Below are 25230 nucleotides of genomic sequence, written 5' to 3'. Positions count from 1 at the left end.
AGCCGCTATTGATTTGAAAGTCTACAAAAACTAACGTTTCATTTTTGAAATAATAAATTGAGTCAACAGCCAACGTTATATTGTAAAAATACTGCAACTTGTAATTGCAGGTTTCGATGCAGATCTGTATTAAAAAGAAATGATTAGAAACAGATATTTCAAAGCCTTCTATGTTTCAATTTAAAATTTTCAATTAATTTTGTAAATATGAAAACCTTTCACCAAGTAAATAGCAAATATAATGTGCACCACAACTTTACTTAATAATTTTATTAAATAATCCCCAGATTTTGTTTTTCTACATTGATTTAATAACGACTACGAATACCCCACTATTGGTGTAGATTTCCGTTTAGATTTTGACTATGCTTGCTGATATCTCGAAGGAGTCGCTTGGGTTGGAGGATTGTATGTTCTAGATTAGGTCTATCGGGGTCTCTTGGTTATTGCCATCGTTTCGTTCTCTGGGATTACTCTTTACAAGCTGCCCCGTTTTGGCTCTTGTTGCTGTTCTGATTTTTAATGCTTTGTTTTTGTTTGCGAATGAGGCCTTATAAGTAGAGAATTGTGGTTTTAGTTCTTAGTGTCGTCGTTAATACATAAATTATTACATTAAATATATTATCAATAGTTTAGTTTCATAGTTGGTTGCTTTGCCAGTGTACGCAGTCTCTCCAAAATGCCTTGTGTTTCCGTGTGTGTGAGTGTGTGCTTCTGTGTTTTAGGCCGAAGAAGTGGCTGGTTGATCTGAGTGTGGATGTGGGTGTCAGTGAGTGTCCTGTGGTTATGTCTTAAATGTTCGCCGATCATCTTATCAGCATTCCTATCCCATCGCATCGCATCCCATCTCCGACTCCGTCTCCGCGAACTTCTCTCTGCACTGAGCTCCCAAAGTTGAACTAGAAATAGGCGACTCGATACAGCTTTTCTCAGCTAGATCCAGTTGTGGAGGTGACCTGGCTCCGCTGCAGGCGCAGCCATTCCACAAACTCATCCAGCATGACGGGCCCTGCAAAAAGATGGAGGTAACTAAATGCTCCGATTCAAGATCTTATTTTAACTTATTTATCAGCTTTTTCAATACGGTTGCGAAATACATAGTTCAGTTTAGTTTAGTTAGCTCCTTTGTATTACTTACAAGCTCCGTCAATATCGTAGTTTGATAGATCAATGCTAATGGTGCGCGAGAACTCAAGAATATTACACCACTGATCTTTGTTGATCGCCTTGTACTTTGATTGCTCCAGAAACTGTGCGAACTGTGGATACAGAGGCCAATGTTTGCCCAACAGAAGCTGAAGCATGGCTTTGGCAGTGAGTATATCCATACACCGTTGGTCCGAGTCCTGCGGAATATCCAGATCATTATTAAACGCAGCTCATTGTTTATTCAAAGGGAGTACTGACCTTGGCAAAGTCGTAGGCGTATCTGTAGATGCTTTTAAAGGAGTTGGGATCGTTGAGTATGCTGCGCAGATAGTCCAGTTTCACAACCATTTTCGCTGCCGAATCGCAGTCGAGTTCTGTGAGCCCCTTTAGCCACTCCTGCTGGCTGAAGAAACCCATCTGGGTGGCGCCCATTTTGTAGGCCAGCACCAGCATCACAATATTCTCGGGCTCCACGCCGATATCCTCGCAGAACTTCTCCATGCCATCGGGACCTGAAGAATCGGTTTGTTACATAAGTATTTCGAAGGGCCAATAATAAATAAATAAGCAATTTCTTTATATACCTAGAATTCGGTATGTCTGAGCGATTTAAGAAGATTGCCGATATGTTTATATTACACAAATTCAAATAACACCAAACACTGCCGTGTCATCCAACTCACCCAATGTCTCCGGTTCATCTGGTGTTGTGTATTCCTGGAACCATGCCATGCAACGCTTTTGATTGAAGCCATCTTCCGATCTGATATGGCGTCTGTGGATAGAAACAACAGGTTTTTGACTTGATCAATTGGATGTCGTTCAATGATTCAATCAAATTCACACACTCTGCCATCCGAATCGCATGGAATTTGCCTTCACCACGTATAGACCAGAGTTTTAATCGAATCGAATCGAATCTGTCGCTAATGCCGTGTGGCCTCTTTTGTTTATTCTATTCTATTCGACTTGCCTCTCCTCTGGGGTTTGTCTTTGAGAATGGGCCCCTAAAAATAGCGATAGTAAACATGGCAGAGCAGAGACGAGGCCATTGCCAAGAGCAGCGGCGCACAGGATAGCAATGAACATAATGCCCAAACAGATGTGACAAATCGAATTGGAAGAACCGATGGCTTTTGGGAGGCAGCAGTTGTGCATTGCCTCCATCAATTGAATTACGAATGATTGCTGAATAAAGCTGTCAACGATTGCATTTCTATGAACTTACGCATTACTAATGTGTACTTATATTATAAACTAAGTAATGGCGTAAAGCCATTGTTGACTTGTGACAGGCTGGAAGTCTTGAGTTTCAATAAATGTTTATAGTTGCGAGGAAATAGACATATCATTCTAACCATGTTATTGGAAAACATTTCATTAGTCCACGAATGTAGCATATTAATTATATTAATATAATATACATAAACAAGGAAACGGAAAATGTCAAAAGTGGATAGGTAGCAGGTGTTAAAAATGCGCATGGATTGATACCGATTTTTTTGAAATCAGATGCTACGTTCAAAAGATATTTCCAAAGTAAGTGCAAAATTATTTTTCGTTACAAAATTTGGTATCAGAATTTTTGTACTTTGAAGGTGTGTTCGTCACTTGTTTTTTTTTTCAACAGCTGTTTTTTTTAGCTTCATAATAAGAAAAAATGAAATAAATAATTCTGAGATTTCTCACTAGCGCAACCTACTTGCAATTACATTTATTGTATTTATAATTTATGGGCGTTTAAGGGGGCGGGGTCTACATATTTTTTTGGCACATTGATTTTTTCATACGGACGAACGGACAAGGCTAGATCGACTCGGTTAGCGATTCTGATAAAGAATATATATACTTTATATACTTTACATGTTACACATTTCTTAAAAAATAAGTGAATATTTAATAAAGATATTATATATGTAGGAATACTAATATTCTAATTTTACTTATAGAAAACCCATCTTAATACAATTTAATATAATTTTTTCTCGTAACCTAAAATGTTATGAAGTGGTCATGAAAATATTTTGTAACATTTTTCTTTGAGTGCACACAAACATATATACAAATGCACATCTCCTCCAGCGTCCACCAACTGCGCAGGCGAAAAGCGAGAGTGAAGTGCCATCGCAGGATGGAGCGGGGAGAGCGGGCTGGAAAAGTGTGGATGTGGGTGCGGGATTGGGTGGATTCGAGGAGACAGCAGGACAGTACGATTCTATTTGGGCCGCAGTTGTGCGCAGGACCCGAAAGAGGAAACACGTCGTAGTTGTGTCGAGCGGAGACTGCAGCGTAAAATAGTCATTGGAATTGCCCACAGATTGCACAAGGATTTGCTAAAGATGATGAAACTGTCCGGTCTTAGGCAGTCCTTACCCCGGGACCAAGGATTCGGCAACTGCCTCAACGTGGCACTGATTTACTCAGCGCTGCTAGCACTTTTCAGTGAGTAGTAGAGACATTTGGGGCAGGGGATGTGTGCCATTCGTCGTAGGTGGTGGAATCCCCAAAAATCGATACTGTCGAGGACGGTTTTGTGACACACTGACTGAAAAATGAACAAGCTATCTGGACGACAATTGGTTTAGCCTTTGTTTCCACTCCTTTTAGTGACCGCCGCCCAGGGACTGCAGCTGAGTGCCTTCACAACGAAGACGCCGCGGGTCAGCAAGTACACAACCAAGTCGCCATCGGTAATCCCCATGTCAGCGAGTTACTGGCTCCCCGTCCCAGCTAATCCGTTTATCTTTTGCAGGCCTCCTCCATGAACCACGATGCCACCGCCTCGCTGTATCGTTTCAATGCCACCAACGGCATCACCTGCATCCTGATGCAGGTGGACGGACTAATCAGCATTAAGTACCGGAACAAGCTGAACGAGGATGTGGAGGCCGATTTGTACATGCCGGATGATCCCCAGCTGAGTGGCGAGTGCGTCGAGTCCAACATGGAAATTCTCACCATGGACTTTAAGGGTTTCCGGCTGTCCATGACATTTAAAAAGGTGCGTGGGTTGATTAACTAGTGATGGGGAAGGTTCCACTTGCTTGCCGGTCTCCTTACACCATAAAGATTAGGCTAATTGTTTAGCTAATAATAATTGTATAGGTGTAGCGAATGCAGTAACTTTCCCATATAAAATTCAGTAACAAAATAATCAATAAGTAGAATCAATGATAGAAAGGCATAGATAAATAGGCGATACAATTAAAACCTACTGCTGCCTAGGCAAGTTCGAGCATTGAGAATACATTATAGGCAATTACACACTAACAAGTACAACAGCAAAACTTTATGGGTAGCAAGGTGGAAACTTCCCACCATCACCGGAAATAGGTAGCGTTAAGGTCAGAGGTTGTTAAAGGCTATTGGATATTGAGTAATATTTGAACTTTGACCCACAGTCGTCCGGCGGCGAGGGTTGGTATATCAACCTGTTCGAACTGACCTACTCGTCCTCCAACTGGCTGTTCGAGCACCCCGATCGTCCCAACCTGGACGTGAGGCTGACCTCGCCCGCCCAGACGCCGATGTACTTCCCTACGCCGGTGGGCAAGTCCTATGTCTGCGACAAGGAGCAGACTGTGATCATGTACGCCCCGCACGATTCCGGCGACCTGTCGGGCCATATAGCCAAGCTGTATCTGCGCGACATGCACATGCAGAGCTTCATGTTCAAGGACAGCGGCAAGTGGGGCCCGTCCTTCCACTGCAGCGCCACAGGATCCTATCGCGACGAGACGGCGCCCCTGGCCGTGGGAACAGCACTGGCCATTGCCGTGCTACTGACCATATCCGGATACGGCGGTTGGAGGTGAGCATTGTAAGCCATAGTGCCTTGCAGGCCACTCTAAAGGTTCATTCTTTACAGGTACTTCAAAATCAAGAAGGTTCAGTACGGTTCCATGGAGTGAGCGGAGCGGAGTGAGAGGCCCAAGATTCAAGTGAAGCGTTCGTTTTTGTTCAACTATTTGATCATATCGTTGTCTACACATATCCCCACGTTTGTTGGATCTATTGCAATCCTGTAGTCCTATTTTGTAAAATTAAGAGTTGTCCCGACAGACACAGAGATTAACATTTACGAGGTTATCGAAATCAACTAAAGATACATATATGAGAAATGCAAATGTCTTCCATATTGTTAATGTATAAAATAATAGCGCACCATATATGATTATTAAATGTTAATATATATCATTATTAATCGAAGAACCTATTATTTACCAGGCAAACGAATCTAAGTGAAAGACCAAAGTCTGTAGCGTGGACGGCAAATTAAATCTTATACTCATATTTCAGCGATTCTAGCGATGCATCTATATCCGAATATCTTTTTTTAATGACACATTGTTAAACGAAATCTCCTGCACCGCCTATTAAACATTCATTATCTCTTAATCCATTCAAAAGTTTGCCAATTGAAATACCAGAAGATATGTATGGTGGGAAGGATATAGGAACTTCTACTGCTTTTGTTTATAATTAATATTAATGAGTTTAATTAAAGTGGAAATAAATACTGATGCCTGCTGAAAAACATGGGATTTTAATGGACCATTTTCCTATTGGTTCCACACGCATCGATGGAATCGATTGGTAACTTAATTTTATAAATTAAATTACAATTTTGGATAGAGCTAATGATTGGACTGTGTTAATAAATTCTTAAATAGTATCTATACTCAGCTAAAAAAAACCTTTTTTTTTGGAATATCGGCAGTGACTAATTTTTGCTTTTGAATGACTTTTGAATTTGCCACAGATTTTGATTAATGAAGATATAACATTTCATGATTCTTGGATAAGAAAAACACCCAATAATATTTATAACTTGGAAAAGAAAATATTTGAATATAACACAATACGGGTGATTAATATGATGATTATTGTGAATCTATGAATAGAGCAAGTGACTAATTTTCATTTTACAGGAATGCCATTATTTGTTTTTTTTTTAATGAAAAATATATAAACCATGAAGATGCGAATATGTCCATGATAATGATCCTATCAACTAATTAAATAACAAATTCTTCAGTGCAAGGTGTAGGTAATATCTGGCCGTTCTATCGAAATTTAGCAGGCATCAATTGCCTAGGAATCTCTACACCGGAAACCAGATGCTTTTCCCCGGAACAGATGATACAACACCGAAGGGCCTTTGTTCTTGTTTCCTATTTTCCTCCACTCACCTGCTGCTCTGTTGTGTGGGTATGCTGGTGTAGCTGGTTCGGGCCCTCTTCGGTTGACCATGATCCATGTTGTTGCTAATAGTATCTGCAGCTCGGCGTTTTCCCCGTGGCATGACTTATTGTGATGTGTTTCCCAGAGTCAGTCCGTTCCGTCCGTCGTATGTGAGCTTAGCTGTGAATAGCAGACACTTAGTTCATTCGCTTTTAGCGAAAATGTTTGGATTGCACTTACCGCAATGTTTCCCAATATGACCAGTTTACTTTAGCTGCCAAGTAGTTATCTGTGGGGTAGGAAAGAATCCGGTTAAAATGGAGCCTCAATCACTTGGTGGTATGCTATTTTTAGGGGAGTTTTTCGGGCAGACCGACCACCCCCGATACGCGGATGCAGCGAAGAGGTTTCACGGGATGCACAGGACATCGCGGTATACATATAGTGGCTATAGTATATATATGGTCGATATATGTGTGTCTACCAGATGAACGTTTGTACTCTGTAGGCGTGCGTACATATGTTTTACTACACCAGAGCACGAAATACCGGCTGCTGGAAGGGCCTCGGACTCGACTCGGTTCGCAATACCGGGACTACGGACCGGGGAGCACGGCCATTACGGGGGATTGGTCCGTGGTCGGCCTCCGGGAGCCACAGCCAGCAGCTGATACGACCGACCGACCGTCTGGCCTGCGCGTGCTCGCTTTTATGCGTCGAACGTCGCCACGCCGAAGGCCTTAGTTCACGGCTGTCCTTTTTAACTGCGACCGGTAGATGGATCCTCAACTGGGTGTGCTCAGTTAAAGATATCCGCATATGCAGTTAGAGGAAAGAACGGTTCAATTTTTACCATATTTTTCAAAATCAATCAAAATTTCTTGGCGTCAATTAGAGCTGGGTTATCCACTCGCTATAGTATCGATACATTTAACACTGGTGGGGGCCAAGGACTATCGGTGTCTTGGATTCGATAAGCCCTGGTTCCCGAAATTTAACCGCACTATAGAATTTGCAGGGCTGTCGCAATTCCTTTGAATTAATTATTACTCATATTTGTTAACACATTTTCTGACAATTTTCTGATATGCAATATTTTAAACGGTCTTCGTAATAAACAACAATTTTAAGATATAAAAATAAAAATATTATACATCTGCATATTAGCTGTTTTTAGTGGAAACACAACAACCGCAACGATACTATCGTTTAAGACTCAGACAGTTGTGCCATCACTGCCTGTCTAGGTCTATTCCTCAGAAAAATCAATTTTTCCAATTTGATTGTAAACACGATGCCAGACAGAAAGAGGCCCCTTGGTCTTTAGTAATAGATCTCAGGATGCCGAGCTCCTACCTCTTCGCCTCCAGCAGTGAAGGGCGCGTCTACACGCTGTCCACCAGCTGTGGAGCGTGGCGCGAACTTCCCTACCTGGGATTGGAGTTCAAGAAGATCTGCGCTGTGCCCAACTTCTTGTGGGCCATTGGCGGCGACCGCCAGGTGTACGTTCATGTCCACGGTCTGGACGTGCCCATTCGGATTCGAGAGGAGTCGTACGAGAACGAGCGCTGGCTGCCCATCGAGGGATTTTCGAAGACGCTGCTGCCCACGGATCGGTACAGATACTCCTCCGCCGATGGCAGTGTGGAGCGTGGTGTGGACAAAATCCGACTGCCCTCGATGGCGTGGCAATGGGACGGCGACTGGCACCTGGACTTAGAGCTCGATGGACAGCCGCTGCCCGAGGATGGCTGGATGTACGCCCTGGACTTTCCGGCCACGTACTCGGCAAAGAAGTCATGGAACTCGTATGTGCGACGACGCAAGTGGGTGAGATATAGGAGGTATGCAGCCTTGAATAGCTGGTGCGCAGTGGCACCACTGCACAAGGATCCCACGCAGGAGCCCTTCATAGACGTGGCTATAGGTGGCACTTCCGTTCCCAACGCTCCTGCCGGCACTTTGTGTGTCTGGGCCATTACCGCCCACGGCAGGGCTATGTTTCGCACGGGGGTGTCCAAAACGGCGCCCGAGGGTCTCCGCTGGACAGCTGTACCCACGCCCACGGGCAGTGAACTCTCTCAGATCAGTGTTGGGCCCACAGGATTGGTATGGGCGGTACTCTATAACGGACGAGTTATAGTACGCACTGGTGTAACCAGAGACAACCTAGTCGGTGACTCGTGGTTGGATGTCAAGACCCCCGTGGCCGCGAGCAGCTTGCGCATTGTTCATGTTTCCGTGGGCACCGATGCTGTGTGGTGTGTGACCAATGATCATCACGCGTGGTTCAGGAGAGGCGTCAAGGGTGAGGCAGCGGGCATAAGCGAGGATTCGGCCATTGGGAAGGGCTGGGTGGAAATGGTGGGAAACATTTCAATGGTCTCTGTGGCGGCCAACGATCAGGTAAACCAGCGTTAGATCTACCCAATTATCCTATATATAAACATACTCTTCCGCAGGTCTTTGCCGTTGGAGCCGCTGACCGTTGTTTGTACCACCGCTCTGGGGTAACCTCGGCCGATCCTACAGGCAAAAAATGGCGTTTAATTCAGTGTCCCATGCAAATCAGCCGCACTTCAAGCTCTCTATCCATAGTCTCTCGCAAAAGTGGCGGAAGTAGTTCAACGCCAGGCTCAAAGCACCAGAGCTTCTCCAATTTGTACTCCAAGGAGAAGGAGAAGGGTGTGGTGGAGACGTGTGCAGTTATAGAAACTGTGCTCAACAGCTCTACGGGCTCCTTCTCTAGTAATGGCGGTCCACCTGGTCTTCTTAAGAACGAACGTTGGAAACTCAGTGCCGATTCCCCTCCGACAATAGGAAGTCTGAACCTCAACGATCGCCACAAGCAGAGAACGGCTGCGCTTCGCGAAACATCACATGCTTCCAGTGCTCCCGCAGCGGATGTGGTGGAGGTGGTTACTGGCAAGTTTGAGACCCAGCTGAGGAATCCAAGAGCATGGTCTCCCGTACGAAGTGTTGGGTCCGTTGTGGGCACCGAAGCGCATCCAGAGAGCGACTCGACCGTGTTTGAGTCGGACTCCACGCACCATGGATCGGATGTGTTTTTGGGAGAAGATGACGACCATACGGGATCTCAATTTTGGACAGAATGCGGAATACTATGGAGCTGCGTAGCTCCAGGTGCTGTGACTGTGGATGCCAGCAACATGCCCAATTGGTTTAACGAGCAGACGAGCGACAGTAAAGTGGACGTAAATGCCAATTGGCGGAAAGATATTCTTAGCAAGTTGCAGCGACGCCAGGAGAAACTGGCCAAGCTGCAGACTGTGGCCAAGTTCGAGAAGGCAGTTGAGCTTTCTTCGTGGGTAAAATCGGCGGATGCGCGCTACCAGCGACCTGGAGGCGAGTTTGAGGATTGCATCATCGAACTTGAGTGGGTAAGCAGTGGCAGTGGCACTGGCACAAATAGTAGTGAAAACTCGCGATCCGGGGACTCTGGCACTTTTACAGTGCTTAGTCCGGATGGAGCCGCCACGAAGATTCAGTTTCCGTTGTCAGACATCACCTGTGTTCAGTGCTGCAGTGAAGCCGGAGCACCGCGGATCGCCATTCATGCTCCTCATCTTCCCGTTAACTGCTCGCCCGTTAAGCTACAGTTCTCCAGTGACTCGGAAATGGAGGACTGGTTGTCCCACCTGTCGTCAGTCTGTAGCCAGATCAACACGCTGGTGGGAAAACCGGCTGGCAATGCGATCTGGATAACCAGCGAGTTGGGCGATGTCTTTGTGTTCGATGCCGCCAACATGAAGGCACAACAGACAAGTGAACCCGGCGAGGGATACGTGGAGAAGATGGATGTTTCCACTTGCGAAACTCCATACTACAATACTCTTTACAATGGGTAAGTGGGCTTAAAAACTTACCTATCGGTCGAAGTTTCTATTCCAATTTCTGTGGCAGGATTGTTTTGTGAACTATATAGTTATAGTAATGACAGAAAAATACATAATATATAAATCTAGTTTCTTTGAATTCAAATTGTTGAATTTATCCAAAAAAACAATTTACAAAAAGCTTCGTATTTAATTTTATTTTGAAAGCTTAATTGTTTAATAATTATATCCTGTATATATTGATTTCAGAATGCCGTGTGGTACTGAGCTAGAGATATCTGGCTGTGTGTACGATGACGCTGACCAGATTCGCTTCGACTTGCAGTCGCATTCTACAGTAAAAGTTCAGCCTCATCGCGTGGAGAAGCATCGGGTCATTGCTTTTCACCTGAATCCCCGTTTCAACGAACGCACCACGGTGCTCAACTCGATGAAGGAGTCCGAATGGCTGGACGAGATTCGCAATGACAAAATGGCCTTTGCTCCGGGAGCAACTTTTTCGTTGAAAATAAGGTTGGAATTGTAGATAGCAAATGCAATCGAAGGCCTAATATGTGTATATCCTTACAGGGCTCTGCAAGATCACTACTTGATCATTGTGAACAATGCCGTTTATACCGACTACAAGTACCGCATCGATCCGGAAAGCGTGACGCGGCTTTATGTGAGCGGCCGCATTAAGCTCTTCAATGTACTCTACCGCTGCCCCTCCCTAATTGTCTCAATGGAGCGCATGCACTGGCGCCAAATGGGCGGTCACATCAAGAGGATTTTCAACAGCGGCGTGGATGTGGTGTGGGGCATATCCTGTGACAACACTGGCTGGGTTTACAACGGAGGCTGGGGAGGAATGTTCCTAAAGGGCTTGGAGGGCTCTGGCAAAATTAACCCAATGATTGACACACACACCTACTATGTGTACGAGAATCAGCGATGGAATCCAATCAGTGGTTTCACGGCGAAGAGCTTGCCGACGGATCGACACATGTGGAGCGATGCTACTGGGCGGCAGAAGCGGAGCAAGGAGCATACCAAGCTGCTGTCTACGCACTGCGAATGGATCTCCGATTGGGCCATTGACTACAACATTCCTGGGGGCGCGGACAAGGAGGGCTGGCAATACGCCATCGACTTCCCCGCCAACTACCATGCCCACAAAAAACTCACGGATTGCGTGCGTCAGCGAAGATGGATGAAGCGATGTCGTCTTAGTAGCAGCGGACCATGGCATGAGCTTAGTCAGTCCAAAATCCTCGATGCGGCCCTGCAGGTATGGTTCTACTTAAAGAATTCTCAACATGGTTGATTTCTGAACATTTTCCTACTAGGTATTGGATGAAGATGTGGATCACAGCTGTTCGGTCGAGAGAAACACAGCTGTGGCTGCCTGGGCGATTGCCTCCAATGGCGATGTCCTCATCCGGCATGGTGTATGCAGCTTAAACCCTCGTGGCGATGCCTGGGAGCACATCACCAGCGACCAGCCGCTGGTCGGGATCAGCGTTGGGCCCACGGGTCAGGTGTGGACTGTGGCGCGCAACGGCATGGTGTTCTTCCGGTATGGCATCAGCCGGCAGAATCCTTGCGGCGATGCCTGGCAACAAGTGGAGGCACCCGCGGGTGTGACCTTTAAAGCGATAAGCGTGGGTCGGGCTGGAATTTGGGCGCTGGACAACCAGCAACGTTTGGCTGTGCGTAAGGAGATTTCGAGGACTTTCCCTGAGGGCTCCCACTGGCAGTTTCTGCCCAATGCCGCCAATGTGCCACCGCACACCGATCAGCATTGTGGTTTCCGCTCTGTGTCCGTGGGCTCCGAGGTGTGGGCCATCTCACTCAATGGTATCATCTGCAGGCGCTGCGGAATTACAAAGGAAAATCCTGCAGGCGTAGGATGGAACCTTGGCATTGCGGTAAGCAATCTACACATTGGGTTGGTTGAATTAATAATTTTAAAAATACCCTCTGCATTTCAGGGCCAATGGCAAAATGTCTCTGTCGAAGGATATATGTGATGGAGTTGATTTCTATATTTGTGCATTCCTATTTACTTACGGACGATCCTGTTTGTTGTATTTATTCATATTTACAAGCTTATACGTGACCATGCCAACGCTTTTTCCAAAGTATATGAAAATAAGATGTTTCCTATAAGCTATTTAAAACGTATTATTTACACATATTTATTTGAAACCTATAATAATTTATAAAAGTATTTAAGACCATATGCAATTGTACAACTTTTGTTTAGTTTAACAAATCCAGCAGCCGTGATTATTTTTCTTTAATGTAAGCAAATATATATTGAATTACAAGAATAAATATACATATTTATGTGATGAAAGATGTAAATGTCTTAGCTCTTACAGATAAAAAATCATTTGATTTTAATTTTTTGAATAAGTTAATGAATGGTTTGAGTCCTTACTTTTTAAAATATACGCTTACAGTATTGTATTGGTATGTTATCGATAACCGATAGACCCACACATCTGGGATGTTGTATCGCATGTTTGTTTATTGTGTTGTAAACTAAAACTATATCAACAATTTACGTATTTTGTGATCATGTCAGACTACGATCATGCACGCATTAAGAAATTGGTTCTAAAAGGAGAGAAACACAAGTGAGTTCCTTCACATCTGCCGATAGCATCTATTGAAATTCTCGACGTGTAGAAAGAGCAAAAAACGCAAGAAGGAAAAGGATGAGGCTGGATCTTCCAAGAAGGCCAATGTAGTAGTGGATGAGGATGCGGTGGAGCACGGCGGTTGGTGGGCAGCAAAGACAGCGTCCGACATCACCGGTACAGTGTCCATAGAGTTTGGCGATAGGAGCTACCTGAAGGCCATGGACAATGGGTAATAGTGAAAAAAGACCTGCTCATTGGTACTTTAATTATACCGCGTGTACATTAACATTTTAGTCTCTTCACATTGGGAGCACCCCACAACGCTGGCGACGGCCCAGATCCCGAGGAGATTTTCACGGCCTTTCCCATCAACGACCGAAAGGTAGCCTTCAAGTCTGGCTATGGGAAGTACTTGAAAATTGAAAAGGATGGAATGGTCACGGGTCGCTCCGAAGCAGTGGGCGGCATGGAGCAGTGGGAGCCTGTTTTTGAGGTAAGTCTTACTTATATACAAATGACTTGAAACGACAAAACTAATAAACGTAATTTAAGGAACAACGAATGGCTCTTCTATCCGAAACCGGCCACTTTATGTCTATCGATCCCGAAGACGATGCCTGTGTGGCATTGCGAACGAAGGTGGGTCAGCATGAGATCTGCAAAGTGCGGAGTAATGCCAGCAGGGATGTGGTCATCGATACGGAGCCTAAGGAAGAAAAGGGGGACTTGGGCGAAGTCGAGAAGAACTATGTGTAAGTTCAACTGATGATGTACATGGAAATTAGCTTATTTATAGGTCTTAAAAAGGTTGAATTCCGCGTTACACATTTCAAATTTCGAACCTTTCGTATTTATAGGAAAAAGTTCCAAAAGTTCCAGGACAAGAAGATGCGGATTAATCAGAACGATGTCAAAGAACTCGAGCAGGCCAAAGCTCTGGGATCTTTGCATGAAACTCTTCTGGATAGACGTAGTAAAATGAAAGCCGATCGGTATTGCAAGTAATCCGACGCGAAGTGTTCATTATTCATCATTCATTAAAAAAAAAGTAACCCATAAAATGATGGTATATATTTATTGGTATCTGAAAATATCTGAATGGGATACACATGTTGGTGTAAATAATTAAAAGCAATTTAAATCGTTCTGGCTTCCATGTTTAAGTTTTAAATAACAACTGATGTTTCCTAAACTTTGCTAATTTACATACTTTCGTGCAAAATCAGTATTTACCTAGTTAATTTCCCAGTTTACAACAAAAATTCAATGTCAATCTATGTAGGCAGCACACAGATTTGAGCATGCAGATTTAAGCTGGCCAAGAGTTCAACTGGCCGGCAACAGCCTTTCCACCCCCTTTCGTCCGCCTGGCTGTAGTAAAACTAGCAGCAGACGGCGTCACAACATGACAATTTGCGCTGGATGTCCTCCGCACCACCCAACTGCTTCAGCCACCCCCTCGTCGGGTGGGAAATCAACCACCATGCGTTGCATCCTTGGTGCCCGTGCCCGCTCTCATCTCGGTCTCGCCCTCTCTCTCGGCGCAGTCCTCACACCAGCGTTGGCGTGCGCCTCTCGCTTTTTCCACGAGGATTCCGCTTGGAGTGCCGAATCCGGTTCACGTCCTGGCGGCTCGTGCTCGGCTGTGCGCTCGTGGCTTTATTTTGGCTCTGGCCGGTGGCTCAAAGTCGCGTGGCAATCAGTTTGCTGCCGTCTGTGTTCGTGGGTGAAAGTACGCACCGCTTGGCTGTCCGGGTTTTTTGCCGCATCTCGTAGATACTTCATATGGAAAACGCTTCTATCGGTTGGAATTGTATCTCGTGGATTGTGCCGCCGCCGTCAAGTGTCACTTGAAAATTGTCAAAATTGAATTCACCGAACGTTAGTGAACAAAGGTCCTCCAAATGGCCATAACGAGTGCTGCGGCCTTTGTCTGGCTTCGATTTTCAAACCCAACTGCAGGGCTTGCCGGATTAAGCCAAAAGGTTCTGTAGAGATACTTGATACTTAAGTGCTCAGTGAACTACTCATCAACAGCATCATCGTGTAGTGCAACTGCATATATCATCCGGCTGTTTGGTGAGTGAAGTGATCTCATTGCAGTTATAATATCCCCTTTATACGACTGTCTGCTCTGGTCTGGTTTTATTTCCCGCTCTCGTTTTTCGGTGGTGTTTCGAAAATTGCAGGCGATTCGGGGTGTTTTTTCAAACTGCCGCCGACGACAGGTATGGGATAATCAATTCCAAGGAAAACTAGAATCAACAAGGAGCTCTGCGCTGCTGCATTTTATTCAAGAGTGTGGGAGCACAGAAATCCTTTGGTGAAATATATAAATCTCGTTCTCGGGCATAAATCCAATTGAATTCGAGTAAGTTGCGTGTGAAAAACTCATATATTTGCAGATATGCAAAGGAAGGCGGAGTTAAATGCTCTGGGAGATCGATACTAGAAGGAAATGACCATTAGTCACTAGGATTTTCTATAAAAGAGGAAGTTATTTGAATACAAAACTGTGTTCATGTTAATCCTAAAAGTTTTTAATTTGTGACCAGGGGTAAACAAAGTGGGTTGAGTGTACCAAACAATTTCTTAATCCTCAGTACAATTTTCAATCCTTGCGTGATAACATTCATAAGATTCATAAATATTTAAACACAGATATTAGTGGATCGATAAAGAAAATCTTTTTAATTAGTTTAAAAGTATATAATTCGTTAGTTAGGAACTCATTATTAATTCTGAATCATACTGCAGACATGGTAATGCAATTAAAATCCGAGTTATCTGTGATATATCTGTGAGTATATTTAACTCTAGTTCATTGACAATCGTTTAAACAAAACATAAATTTTTCAATCCTTGCGTGATAACATTCATAAGATTCATAAATATTTAAACACAGATATTAGTGGATCGATAAAGAAAATCTTTTTAATTAGTTTAAAAGTATATAATTCGTTAGTTAGGAACTCATTATTAATTCTGAATCATACTGCAGACATGGTAATGCAATTAAAATCCGAGTTATCTGTGATATATCTGTGAGTATATTTAACTCTAGTTCATTGACAATCGTTTAAACAAAACATAAATTTTAATTGGTAACAAATTCCTTGTTTTGTAAACAGGATACAATGGATGTGTTAAAGGGGTCGAGCAACCTCTACATTTAAAATCCATTAAATTGAATTTCCTTTGAGCGCTTTTCCCCTTTGTTGGCCTGTCTCTCCTTTGTCAAGCCCAAAAGTGGTCAATTGCCAGGCAGACAGAGGGCGGAAAAGTCGACAATGGAAATCCGTCAGATTTCTTTAATTTCCCCAGCAGTCTTTGACTGCTGAATTGGTTTCCTTTTCAGCCTGTCATTTGATTTGGCCCAAGAATAACTCCGTTGGAGCTAAAGAAGTGTTGAAATTTGAGAAAAAAGGGTGTCTCTACGTCGGTTAACAAACATTTTTCCTCAAATCCAATACAATATCTAGGGAGCATTTCCAGAACCAGCTCCAAACAGATTTGCATCAAAGTTGGCAACAAATAGACTGTGACTTGCAGTTGGTTTTAGCAATTACTCTTTTTATATTTTCGGACTTCCTGGTGGCTTCCACACACGGACCCATGCACATTGTACACCGATGCTTTTCTAATTACGTTCATGTACATACAACATGGACATCTGATGTCACAGGTCTTCTTCGTTGCATTCAATTTGACTCGCTTAGAAATGCAGCACCCTCTCCGGACAACCCGGTAACCACCACCCACACCCAGTTCATGGAGGAACACATGTCATGGTATACCCTGTGGGTACCTGGCAGCAAAGAAAACAGAACAGAACAGAACAAAGTGAGAGACCCAGACTAAATTAATCAGGGGCCAGGTAGCGATTGGAGAGAGCTGGCGGAGTTCCTCGGGGGTTGTATCCATACCATGCCATGCCATCCAATCCCACTGCAACAAGCGAGTGAGCCGTGGAAAACAACCCCATGCGGACCTTTATAACTAGGGATTCCCCCATATGCTTTCCCTATATGCAAGTGACTGGAAACTAAACTAATGGGTATCTCATATATAAATACACATGTATCAGGGTTTTAAACGTGATGTAAAACGTATTTCCTTTGATTACCAAATTTTCCGTATAAGCAATACCCATTAAAACTTTTAACCGACCTTTTTTCGGGACCAAAAATGTATCCACAACAGGTAACGTTTTGCTAACTTTTCCCATGTCGGGTAACTAGACTTCAAAATGCAAGGAAACAGTTTAGAAGGTAAAGTCAGCCAGCCTTTTTGTGGAGTTTGGCTAACTTTCTTTGGCAGGCAACTGTGAATATTGGGGTTGAAAGTGTAAACAGCTGACGGCGGTCTGAAGGACCTCGTGTGCCAAAGTCCTTTCTCACGGGTTAATTTCCTTTCGCAACGCCGACATGCAAACATACAAATGCTTGCAAAAATATTTATTTAGTAATTCGATGACCGCCAGTTGTCTCCAGTTACTCAAGAAGATTTGTTGATTAACTCTAAATGGATTTAAAATATTTGCATGTTGCACCATTTCCGTTGGATCCTTGAATTTCCGCAGGCGGAAAGCGGAATAATCCTTCCTCATATAGTTACTACTGCCTAATGCGAACTGTAATTAAACTGCGTCTGCATAATTTAAGTGCTTAATTTTGCTGAAGCGATTGCTGTGCCGTCGCCAAGTTGAAATGCAAATAAATACTCAAGGCCTACATGAAAACGGCAAAAAGAGCGAAAGACAAAGTTTTTCGGATAGCGCACGCATTCCGCCTCCGGAAAAGTATTTGTAACAGTGTTTAAACTCACATAGCCCTCCGTGGTTTGCGAACTATTAAAAAGTGAACCGAGTTCTTGGGCGGGTGGCTTCTAGGTCGCCCAGCACTTGGAAAAGTGGGCGGTGCGGTGCTGGGATGATTATCCAAGTTTTAGCATTCTTTCTGGCTCGGCTTTCGGTTCTCCAACGCCATCAAGAGCCACATAGCGCACAGTTATGGGAAAATCTTTTAATTAATTTAAAACTAATTTTCTTGAGAGCCAAGTGAAATGACCTTTGAGTGTGCTGAAAGCAGTGCACATTCTCGGAACGCAATTTAATTGAAATATTTTAGAACCGAACAACACCTCGCACCGATGAGGCTTTAAACGTTATGCAATCTTGATTAAATCACAAACTTGTAATTCATGCAGTGTGCATCTCGGTGTTGTGCAACTGCAACCTAATCATATCACATAGATGCTCCCTTTGATCCGAGCGCAAAAGTTCGCCAAGAGGGGATTTTTCCGGGGCTATAGTCTCGAATGGATGCCAAAGCGACTCTCCGATTGCCCACCACTTTGAGGATTCGACAGGCATTCAAATGCCTTTCCCTCAGCCAATCCCCCATCCCAGCACCCGGTGAAAGTGGATTAGCAATTTGTTAAGCCAACAATTTACCCAGCTCCGTGGGGCTTCACTTCGTCGAGTTGTTTGCATTTGTCAGGACCATGCTGCTCTTTTCTGCAGTTCCTGCAGCGGAAGGATATCCGATGACCCTGCCGAATGCCGCCAAGGGATCCATGTACAGGAAACGAAATGAGGATATTACCCAACGAATTATGTGAATAATGGTATGCAATGTTGGTTAAATGTCAACAAAAACTGAAATGATGGGAGATCAATTTTAAATTCTTCAACTTCATATACAACTTCATGTACAATGCCATGGTAAATGCTATAAGTTTTAAATAACTATTTTAAATTCTTTTAAATATGCTTGCTATTATTATAAGTTTGCTACTTGAAAGTTCATAGCTCATCAAATAAATGCTATATTCAAATACGTTGGATCTCAACTGCACCTTTTATTAACTTAACTATTATTGAATAATATCAAATGAGTATTTATATTTTTTCCCAGTGTACCAACCTTTTGCACGGCTTCTCAGTCTCTCACTTTGTGTTTAATTGTAATTTTAACTTTTGCCATTTAAGTGTCTGTTGTGTGCCATCTGGAGCGACTTGTCTGCACCGCCGGCGAAGCCTTTTCCGCTCATTCTGTCACGCAGTGTTTGCCGTTCGTAAATGTTTTTAGTTCGGCTAAATGCAATTGTGGCCACTTCTTGCACTCCCTGCACTTCCTGCCAACGCACTTGGCCCACTCGACTGCGCCTTCAATTGGCAGACGGGGCGTATACGCAATTTAAAGAGCTCTTTAAGAAGGAGTGCGATAATTGTCGCTTTAATTATCAAACGAACTAAGCTGCTCAAATTGGGTCGGAAAAGCGGCTTAAAATCTGCACACTGTTTATGTATCAAAAATAAATCGCAAAGCGCTTCAAAGTCATGATTGCATTACATCTAAAGCTTATAATAAGTGTTAGTCGTAGCTACTATACAACAATTGTTTTCGCCTGTACTTAAAATGAGATTTATCTGAAAGCAGATTATGTTTAACTTTCGACCAAAAGTACTGTGCTTTACATCCGCAAAAAAAGTGAAAATAATAATAACAATAAAATGCCCGTAAATACGACAATTTATGAGCATGGAGTTCGAGTCACCTAGGTTTTTAATTTTCTGCTAAACGCATGGAAGGACTCACATACACATACGCAATTACGCGCACATTGGTCTCAAGGTTTCATTTGCGATTTATGCGAGAATGGAACTCGTCCGTCGCGACGGAAACGGAATAATTTCCCATTTCCGGTATGTGCCAACAAGAAAACTCAAAACACACGCTCGCTTCACTGTGTCTGTGTGTGTGTGTGCTTATGTGTGAGTGTCTTCTTTCAAACAAGGCGAATAATCACAGAACAGGTACAATAACACTCGACATTTTGGGGAAGGTAGAAGCTGGAGGACTCACATTCCACTTGGCAGGACTGGGGAAGCAGCTCTGCACGATTAAATAAAATACTTCCTAATAAAAAAACGCAAATTTAATTTACTTTCGGGGGCTGTCGACTCGCAGCAAACATAAATCGAAGTCAACGAGGTGCTCCAACCAACGAGATCTTCCCACACGCCATCGAAAATTCAGTGATGAGAAGAAAAAGTCAGCTCTAAAAATATTTAAATGAAATGAATTGCGAAATGATCACTACTTTCAAACTGAGCTCTAAGATAAATAACATTGCAAAGTTTTAAAAATATAAATATTTATCTAATATAAATGACTGCTTGCACTTATAAATGTGATCTCCTATAGCCAAAAACTGGCTATGAATAGTAACTAAAGCTTCAACACTCCTGTCGCTGCTCCCTCAGTGCTCATTATGCTCCTGCTTCCAGGATCTCCGGATGGAGAAGTGGTATATGGCGTGTCATAAGCCCCCACCAGTTACCCAAAACAATTTCGACGAGGAGGCAGCCAGATTGGATGCTGGGGAGCCTGGGAGGTGGGTGGGTGTTATTGGGAGTGGTGTTATGTGGGCATGCCAAGGTGGTGAGACGCCATATTTTCGACTCCATCACATCTGATGCCTGCGAGGCACGTGACGCCGAATATAATGAGAACAATTTTTATTTAAATTAGATCCACCGCCGGACACTTGGCACAATTATGGATGGATACCAGCTGCTAGCTGGCAGTTGGCAGCTGGGAACTGAAACTGGAACTCATCTCCTCCTGGTCAGCATCGCGCAATCCAGCAGATATAGACACTCGTAAAATAAACTTAATGACCTGCTTTCGGCTGATTACTTTTCGACGTAATGGCCAAATATGCTAAATATTTTGCATTATGCGTGTTACACTGCAAGCAATTGGAAATTGACTTTGTTTAATGGAAAATGAAGGGGAAAGGCAAAGCATTTCTAATTAATGTAGGCATCAGAATGGAAAATATCTGAAAGACTATGGAAATAAATGTTGTGGGAATTCCTAAATATATTTGATATATATATTTGAAAATACTAATTTTTATACTCCTTCTTAAATTCTTAAAAATGGGTACAATAACTGGTTAAGTAAAACATGCTAAGTTACAAAATCGTATTTAAGTTCCTATATACAAACACATCCAAATCAATATTATGTGGCTTCAGTTCCCCAAAAGTAGGCAATGATTTTAATGACTACTGAGCATGGACATTCTAGATGAATTTTTTGGGGCTTCCACTCCATCTGGCCCATCTAGTTGAATGACCCATTTGAACTGCACATATAGTAAAATCGAGAGTACAAACTTTCGAGGGTATTTCAATTTCAATTTCAATTTTTCCCTGCTGCTCGAATTTAGGCTGCATCCTCGAAACTGAGCTTGTTTTGGCCGCCGCTCATTATCGTAATGGACACTTTGGACGGAGTGTTGCTCCGGGGTATTCCGGGGTGTTTGGGGACTGGGACTGGGAATGGGATGGGGACTGGGAATGGGTGCACATTCCATTAATCATGCCGAGCACACAGCTCGCAGGGCCGTGAAACTGAACCGCAGAATCAACAACGACAAATCATGCGAAAGCGAATGCGCAAATAATGCTGCTTAAAATTTCAATGCCTCGGCATTATTCATTCCACCCAAATCCGTTATCGGAAATTAATTTTCAAAATCCGCTTAATGGCTAGCGCCTAGTATATTTTTGAGTTTACAAATATTCGAATTTTGGGTGGGGTTCCTTTCTTTTTTTTCCCCTGTTTGTGTGGGTTTCCCTTTAATCAGCAACTATTTGTAGCTATAATTTTAAGGATATATAATGCGCATATTTGCGTTTTCGATTTGGCTTTTGCTTTTCTAGATCAATTTACAATGTATTACTGTGTCCATATTGACACTGCTTTGGCTAGTTAATATTTGTCGAGCCTGCTGGCAAAGCCGCAAAAGTGCATTAATTTACTTTTCCCAAAATAACACATTTCAGTCACGCAATGTGGGCGCCAATTAAAGTTGTTTAAGCAATTTTATGCCTCAAATTGCACAGTTTTTACGAGCCATCGCCATAGAAATAATGGCAAATGTTATAAAAATTACATAAATATTGACTTGCTGGCGAGACAACAAATGAAATTTAATTGTGATGATTTGTGGTGAATTAATATAATGGCCATCGAAATGCAATCAACACTTTTTTCAACTATTTGTTCAATAGAAATTGATTAAAGCGATTTTTATGCAATTATTGGTTTAATTAACGCTTATTAAAGGAAAAGCTATTATATATAGAGTATATTTTGGGAAAGTTTTCTTCCTTTTCCTTACAAAACCAGAAATCAGAAACATTCCGAGTACACAAAACTCTTTTCTTCGTTTCAGTTGAGAATTGTAATTAATCTACGCTGACTTGCGTTTTTTAATACCATCGCGAAATGCAGGCAAACTCTTGGAAGGAAGTGGGGCAACATATTGCCAGCCAAAGAGTTTGTCGTTCAGCTGACTACGTTATATTCGATTTGCTTGATGAACTGAGCTCCTTTTGGACTTCCCTCGCCGTCTTCTCCTTCGATTAATGGATTTCCTTCGCCGGTTCTGGCGCCTGAAAGGCTGCCATAAAATCTGACAAATCAACTTCCAGCTGTTTCAGCGTCAACGACCACAAGTACACACACAAATACAAGTGCGCAGCAGAAAAGGATACTGCGAAGTATGTAGAAGAGCCTTAGGGGGAAGGATGGGCAGGATATATGTATGTATATGGCGACATCGCCCCACGAAACTCAAACGGGAGAGTTATGCAAATATGAATACTTCTTCTGTGTTTTTTTCGCCTTGCTCGAGATAAAGTGAGGGGTGCGCAACTCCAGGCTCAACTTCCAGAGTCCTGGATTTCGGCAATCGAAAATCAAGACGAAGAGTTTATATTTGGTGACCCTAATAATCCGCCCTTTCGCTTTTCGCTCTGCTGATTCGCCGATATGTGTTTATCCGATCTATTCGGACGTGCGGTCTCGAAATGGAAAATTATAAATCTGGGTCAAAAGCAAATTGCTTGTAATTCATTTTCCCCCATATGAAGACATTAGATGGGCATTATTCATGATTATGCGGGGTGTGTCTGTGTGGCTTTCTTATCTATGAAAACGTAAAGCAATTTCAATTTGCTAGAATATTATTGTTATTTTTTTTGTGAAAAAAGTATGGGGACTTAAGTTCAAAATTCGCTATAAATGCGAAATCAATATTTGCGAAATGTATGAGAGTGAAAATGTATACCTCAAATATGCGTAATATATATATTTGCTGTGTAAATCAAATAAGCTCATACTAGTCAATAGCCACAGACGAAACTATCATTTAATAAACGTCAAACATTTCATCAAGCTTGAGATTATTGAAACTTTCAGCTGTCACTTCGAATGCAACTCTGCATGGCTTCATTTGACGCCACAATGGTAATTAATAAGCCCCTTCTTAGGATTTCGCATCCATTTGTGTATGTGCATCTCCAACTTCACGGATGCGGATCCCAAGTGTTGAGATGTGTTAGCAGCCAACTTTATGGCACGAACAAAGGCGACAGCCACAAGACTCAGCAACCAGGACTCTGGACTCCGGACACCCGGAGGCGTTCCGAGGAGAAAGGCGGAGAAAGCTACTCGGAGTGCAGACAACAGGAGGCGGACACCGACAATGTGGCTGACTGATTTAAGTGCACATTTAGTGGCGCACGCAAGGCGAACCCGGCACACCCACTCTCGAGGAGCCTGCATCCCTGGATTCCCGGGACACTGGAGCAATATTTGTGACTCAAAACTAAAAGCATCTTAGAAAATTGTTTAGTTTATATGAATAATCATTAACGAAGTAGTTTTTAGCTTTATTAAAGTAATGTGCCTCACAAATATGCCCTTGATGAAAGTTATTATAAGGTATTCCATTTTCGATATGTTATTAGCAAAAGTTTCTTAGTGAGTCACATAACTCGAAGAATTCCTTTCACTGTACTTCGCTGTAGCTGTCTAAGATTGCGGTCTAGTCACTAAGTTTCCTGTGCAGACGACGTAGACGTTTATTAAAATGAAGTCAGTCCCCGGGTCCGACAGGTTTTGCGGTGGTGCCAAGACTGGGTCTTCAATTATTAAGTAGCACTTTCAGTGCTGCCGCCACGGAGCACAAGGACTGGAGAGCGGGCACGAGGGATGCAGGAGGCGCTTTAGTGTCCACCTGCATGCAATCCCGCCATTGGCCTCCGGCGCCCTCTCAAGTGGCACTGGCTCCGTGCTCATGCACGGCTCGCTGCTGCTCTTTCACTCCCGTGCACTGCGATAAAAAAGTAGTTGAAACTGGAAAAAGACCATACAAAAAGGAAAACAGCTAGAGATGAGTGAAGAAATGGACATCTGATATGAAGGCATCATCATATAGGCGTGGAAACAGGAGGACACTGCATTCTAGTTTCGTTTTAACAACCCATGGCTTATATTAAGATAGATGCTATGAGTTAGTATCTTGTTTTATTACATGATTTGTTAGTAATATATCTTAGTATTTCCCATGTTTCTCAGTGTATCGGTGGACGCAGGCACTACCCGCAAACTGCCCAGTTTTCCGTGGCTTTCCATTCGTCATGGCGTGGCCACAGGTGATGGGGTTTTGCTGTGGCCCGGAATAATGTGAGCCATTCCCGCCTTTATTCTAGGAGTAATGTACATATAATTTAGCCAGCGGCTTGTCGGGTAACCCTAACTTCTGATGAAAGAGTTGCAAGTTGCCGGGGATCCCCCACCTCATCATGCACCATGCCCCACAGAGCACCCACTGTTCGGCGCCAACGTCAATGTCAATTGCACCGGGCACGCGAGATGTGTTGGGTTATTCTTGTGGAAAATGCCAAGCGATAAGGATGCAGTCTGGAGCAATTTTCGCCTCGCCAGCTCCACAGACCTCACCACTTGGACGGGCTAAACTGCCGGTGGATTCCCCAGTTCCATGTCGAGGGATCAGCCAGTTCCATGGGTATTTAGTGTGTTTGTCCTTTGTGCGAAACACGCTAACCAACACATGCAATGCATAATTTTATGATTTGAAAGGAATTTGATGGTACTTTAAGTACTTGGGAACTTTCGTGATAAATTAAGGAATATTCAAGTTTATTAAATCAACTTCTGCAACTGCCAAAGTGTTTCAAATTGAAAGGAACTGTCAGTTATTTGCGGTCATTATTGAAACCAGAGTTTCTTTCAAAGTTTCAAAGGCATTTTTAAACTTCTGCTGCTCTGTGTCAAAAGCTGAGTAATCGATTTTATTTGTAAAATTAATTTGCATTTAATAGTTTCTTTGTTTTCTGACACTCTACACGATACCTTAACGATTTTTATGTTTTTTTCCTGGTTTTTTTCTGGGGACAAAGGAACGTTTTGCTGGACTCACTTCACAACGATTCTGCGGCTGATGTCGCAGTCATTAAAGTTTTTTGTGGTTTTGGTGTCAAGCACAGCGACTGCCACGCCCCCGTCACCGCCAACGCCCCC

At 43.2% G+C, this 25230-nt stretch overlaps 5 protein-coding genes across 8 annotated transcripts in view; 4 read left to right on the top strand and 1 right to left on the bottom strand.

Moving 5' to 3' along the window:
- Window positions 1-255: 255 nt before the first annotated feature.
- LOC6738825 (DCN1-like protein 4) lies at window positions 256-10295 on the bottom strand. 4 transcript variants are annotated; one of them, XM_016171780.3, is made up of 7 exons: window positions 10221-10295; window positions 6574-6622; window positions 6342-6513; window positions 1833-1924; window positions 1408-1661; window positions 1139-1346; window positions 256-1009 (listed from the first exon to the last, which is right to left on the bottom strand). In XM_016171780.3, exons 3-7 carry the CDS (start codon window positions 6452-6454, stop codon window positions 930-932), a joined length of 747 nt encoding a protein of 248 aa, XP_016032641.1. In that variant the 5' UTR covers window positions 6455-6513; window positions 6574-6622; window positions 10221-10295; the 3' UTR covers window positions 256-929. The 4 variants fall into 4 exon arrangements, with proteins under 4 accessions (XP_016032641.1, XP_016032638.1, XP_016032640.1 ...); XM_016171777.3 differs by lacking the exon at window positions 10221-10295 and adding an exon at window positions 7187-7331; XM_016171779.3 differs by lacking the exon at window positions 10221-10295 and adding an exon at window positions 6852-6875.
- On the top strand, window positions 3365-5686 carry LOC6738826 (lysosome-associated membrane glycoprotein 5). Its single transcript, XM_002085590.3, has 5 exons — window positions 3365-3591; window positions 3757-3839; window positions 3902-4150; window positions 4551-4960; window positions 5018-5686. Exons 1-5 carry the CDS (start codon window positions 3489-3491, stop codon window positions 5058-5060), a joined length of 888 nt encoding a protein of 295 aa, XP_002085626.2. The 5' UTR covers window positions 3365-3488; the 3' UTR covers window positions 5061-5686.
- Window positions 7548-12531, top strand: LOC6738824 (tectonin beta-propeller repeat-containing protein). Its single transcript, XM_002085588.4, has 6 exons — window positions 7548-8739; window positions 8796-10198; window positions 10440-10703; window positions 10761-11460; window positions 11519-12100; window positions 12164-12531. Exons 1-6 carry the CDS (start codon window positions 7675-7677, stop codon window positions 12200-12202), a joined length of 4053 nt encoding a protein of 1350 aa, XP_002085624.1. The 5' UTR covers window positions 7548-7674; the 3' UTR covers window positions 12203-12531.
- A 111-nt stretch (window positions 12532-12642) lies between these two features.
- LOC6738823 (protein FRG1 homolog) lies at window positions 12643-13881 on the top strand. The gene is made up of 5 exons (XM_002085587.4): window positions 12643-12814; window positions 12867-13049; window positions 13115-13313; window positions 13373-13572; window positions 13678-13881. Exons 1-5 carry the CDS (start codon window positions 12756-12758, stop codon window positions 13823-13825), a joined length of 789 nt encoding a protein of 262 aa, XP_002085623.1. The 5' UTR covers window positions 12643-12755; the 3' UTR covers window positions 13826-13881.
- A 136-nt stretch (window positions 13882-14017) lies between these two features.
- LOC6738821 overlaps window positions 14018-25230 on the top strand; it is a 29883-nt gene continuing 18670 nt past the window's right edge. Inside the window, exon 1 of the mRNA XM_044922869.1 lies at window positions 14018-14899. The gene's annotated coding sequence lies outside the window, so the exon portion shown is untranslated. The remainder of the gene's footprint in view (window positions 14900-25230) is intronic.

This window comes from Drosophila simulans, chromosome 3L, assembly GCF_016746395.2.
Source record: "Drosophila simulans strain w501 chromosome 3L, Prin_Dsim_3.1, whole genome shotgun sequence".
Lineage (NCBI taxonomy): Eukaryota > Metazoa > Arthropoda > Insecta > Diptera > Drosophilidae > Drosophila > Drosophila simulans.
This window is presented reverse-complemented; position numbering and strand designations above follow the sequence as displayed.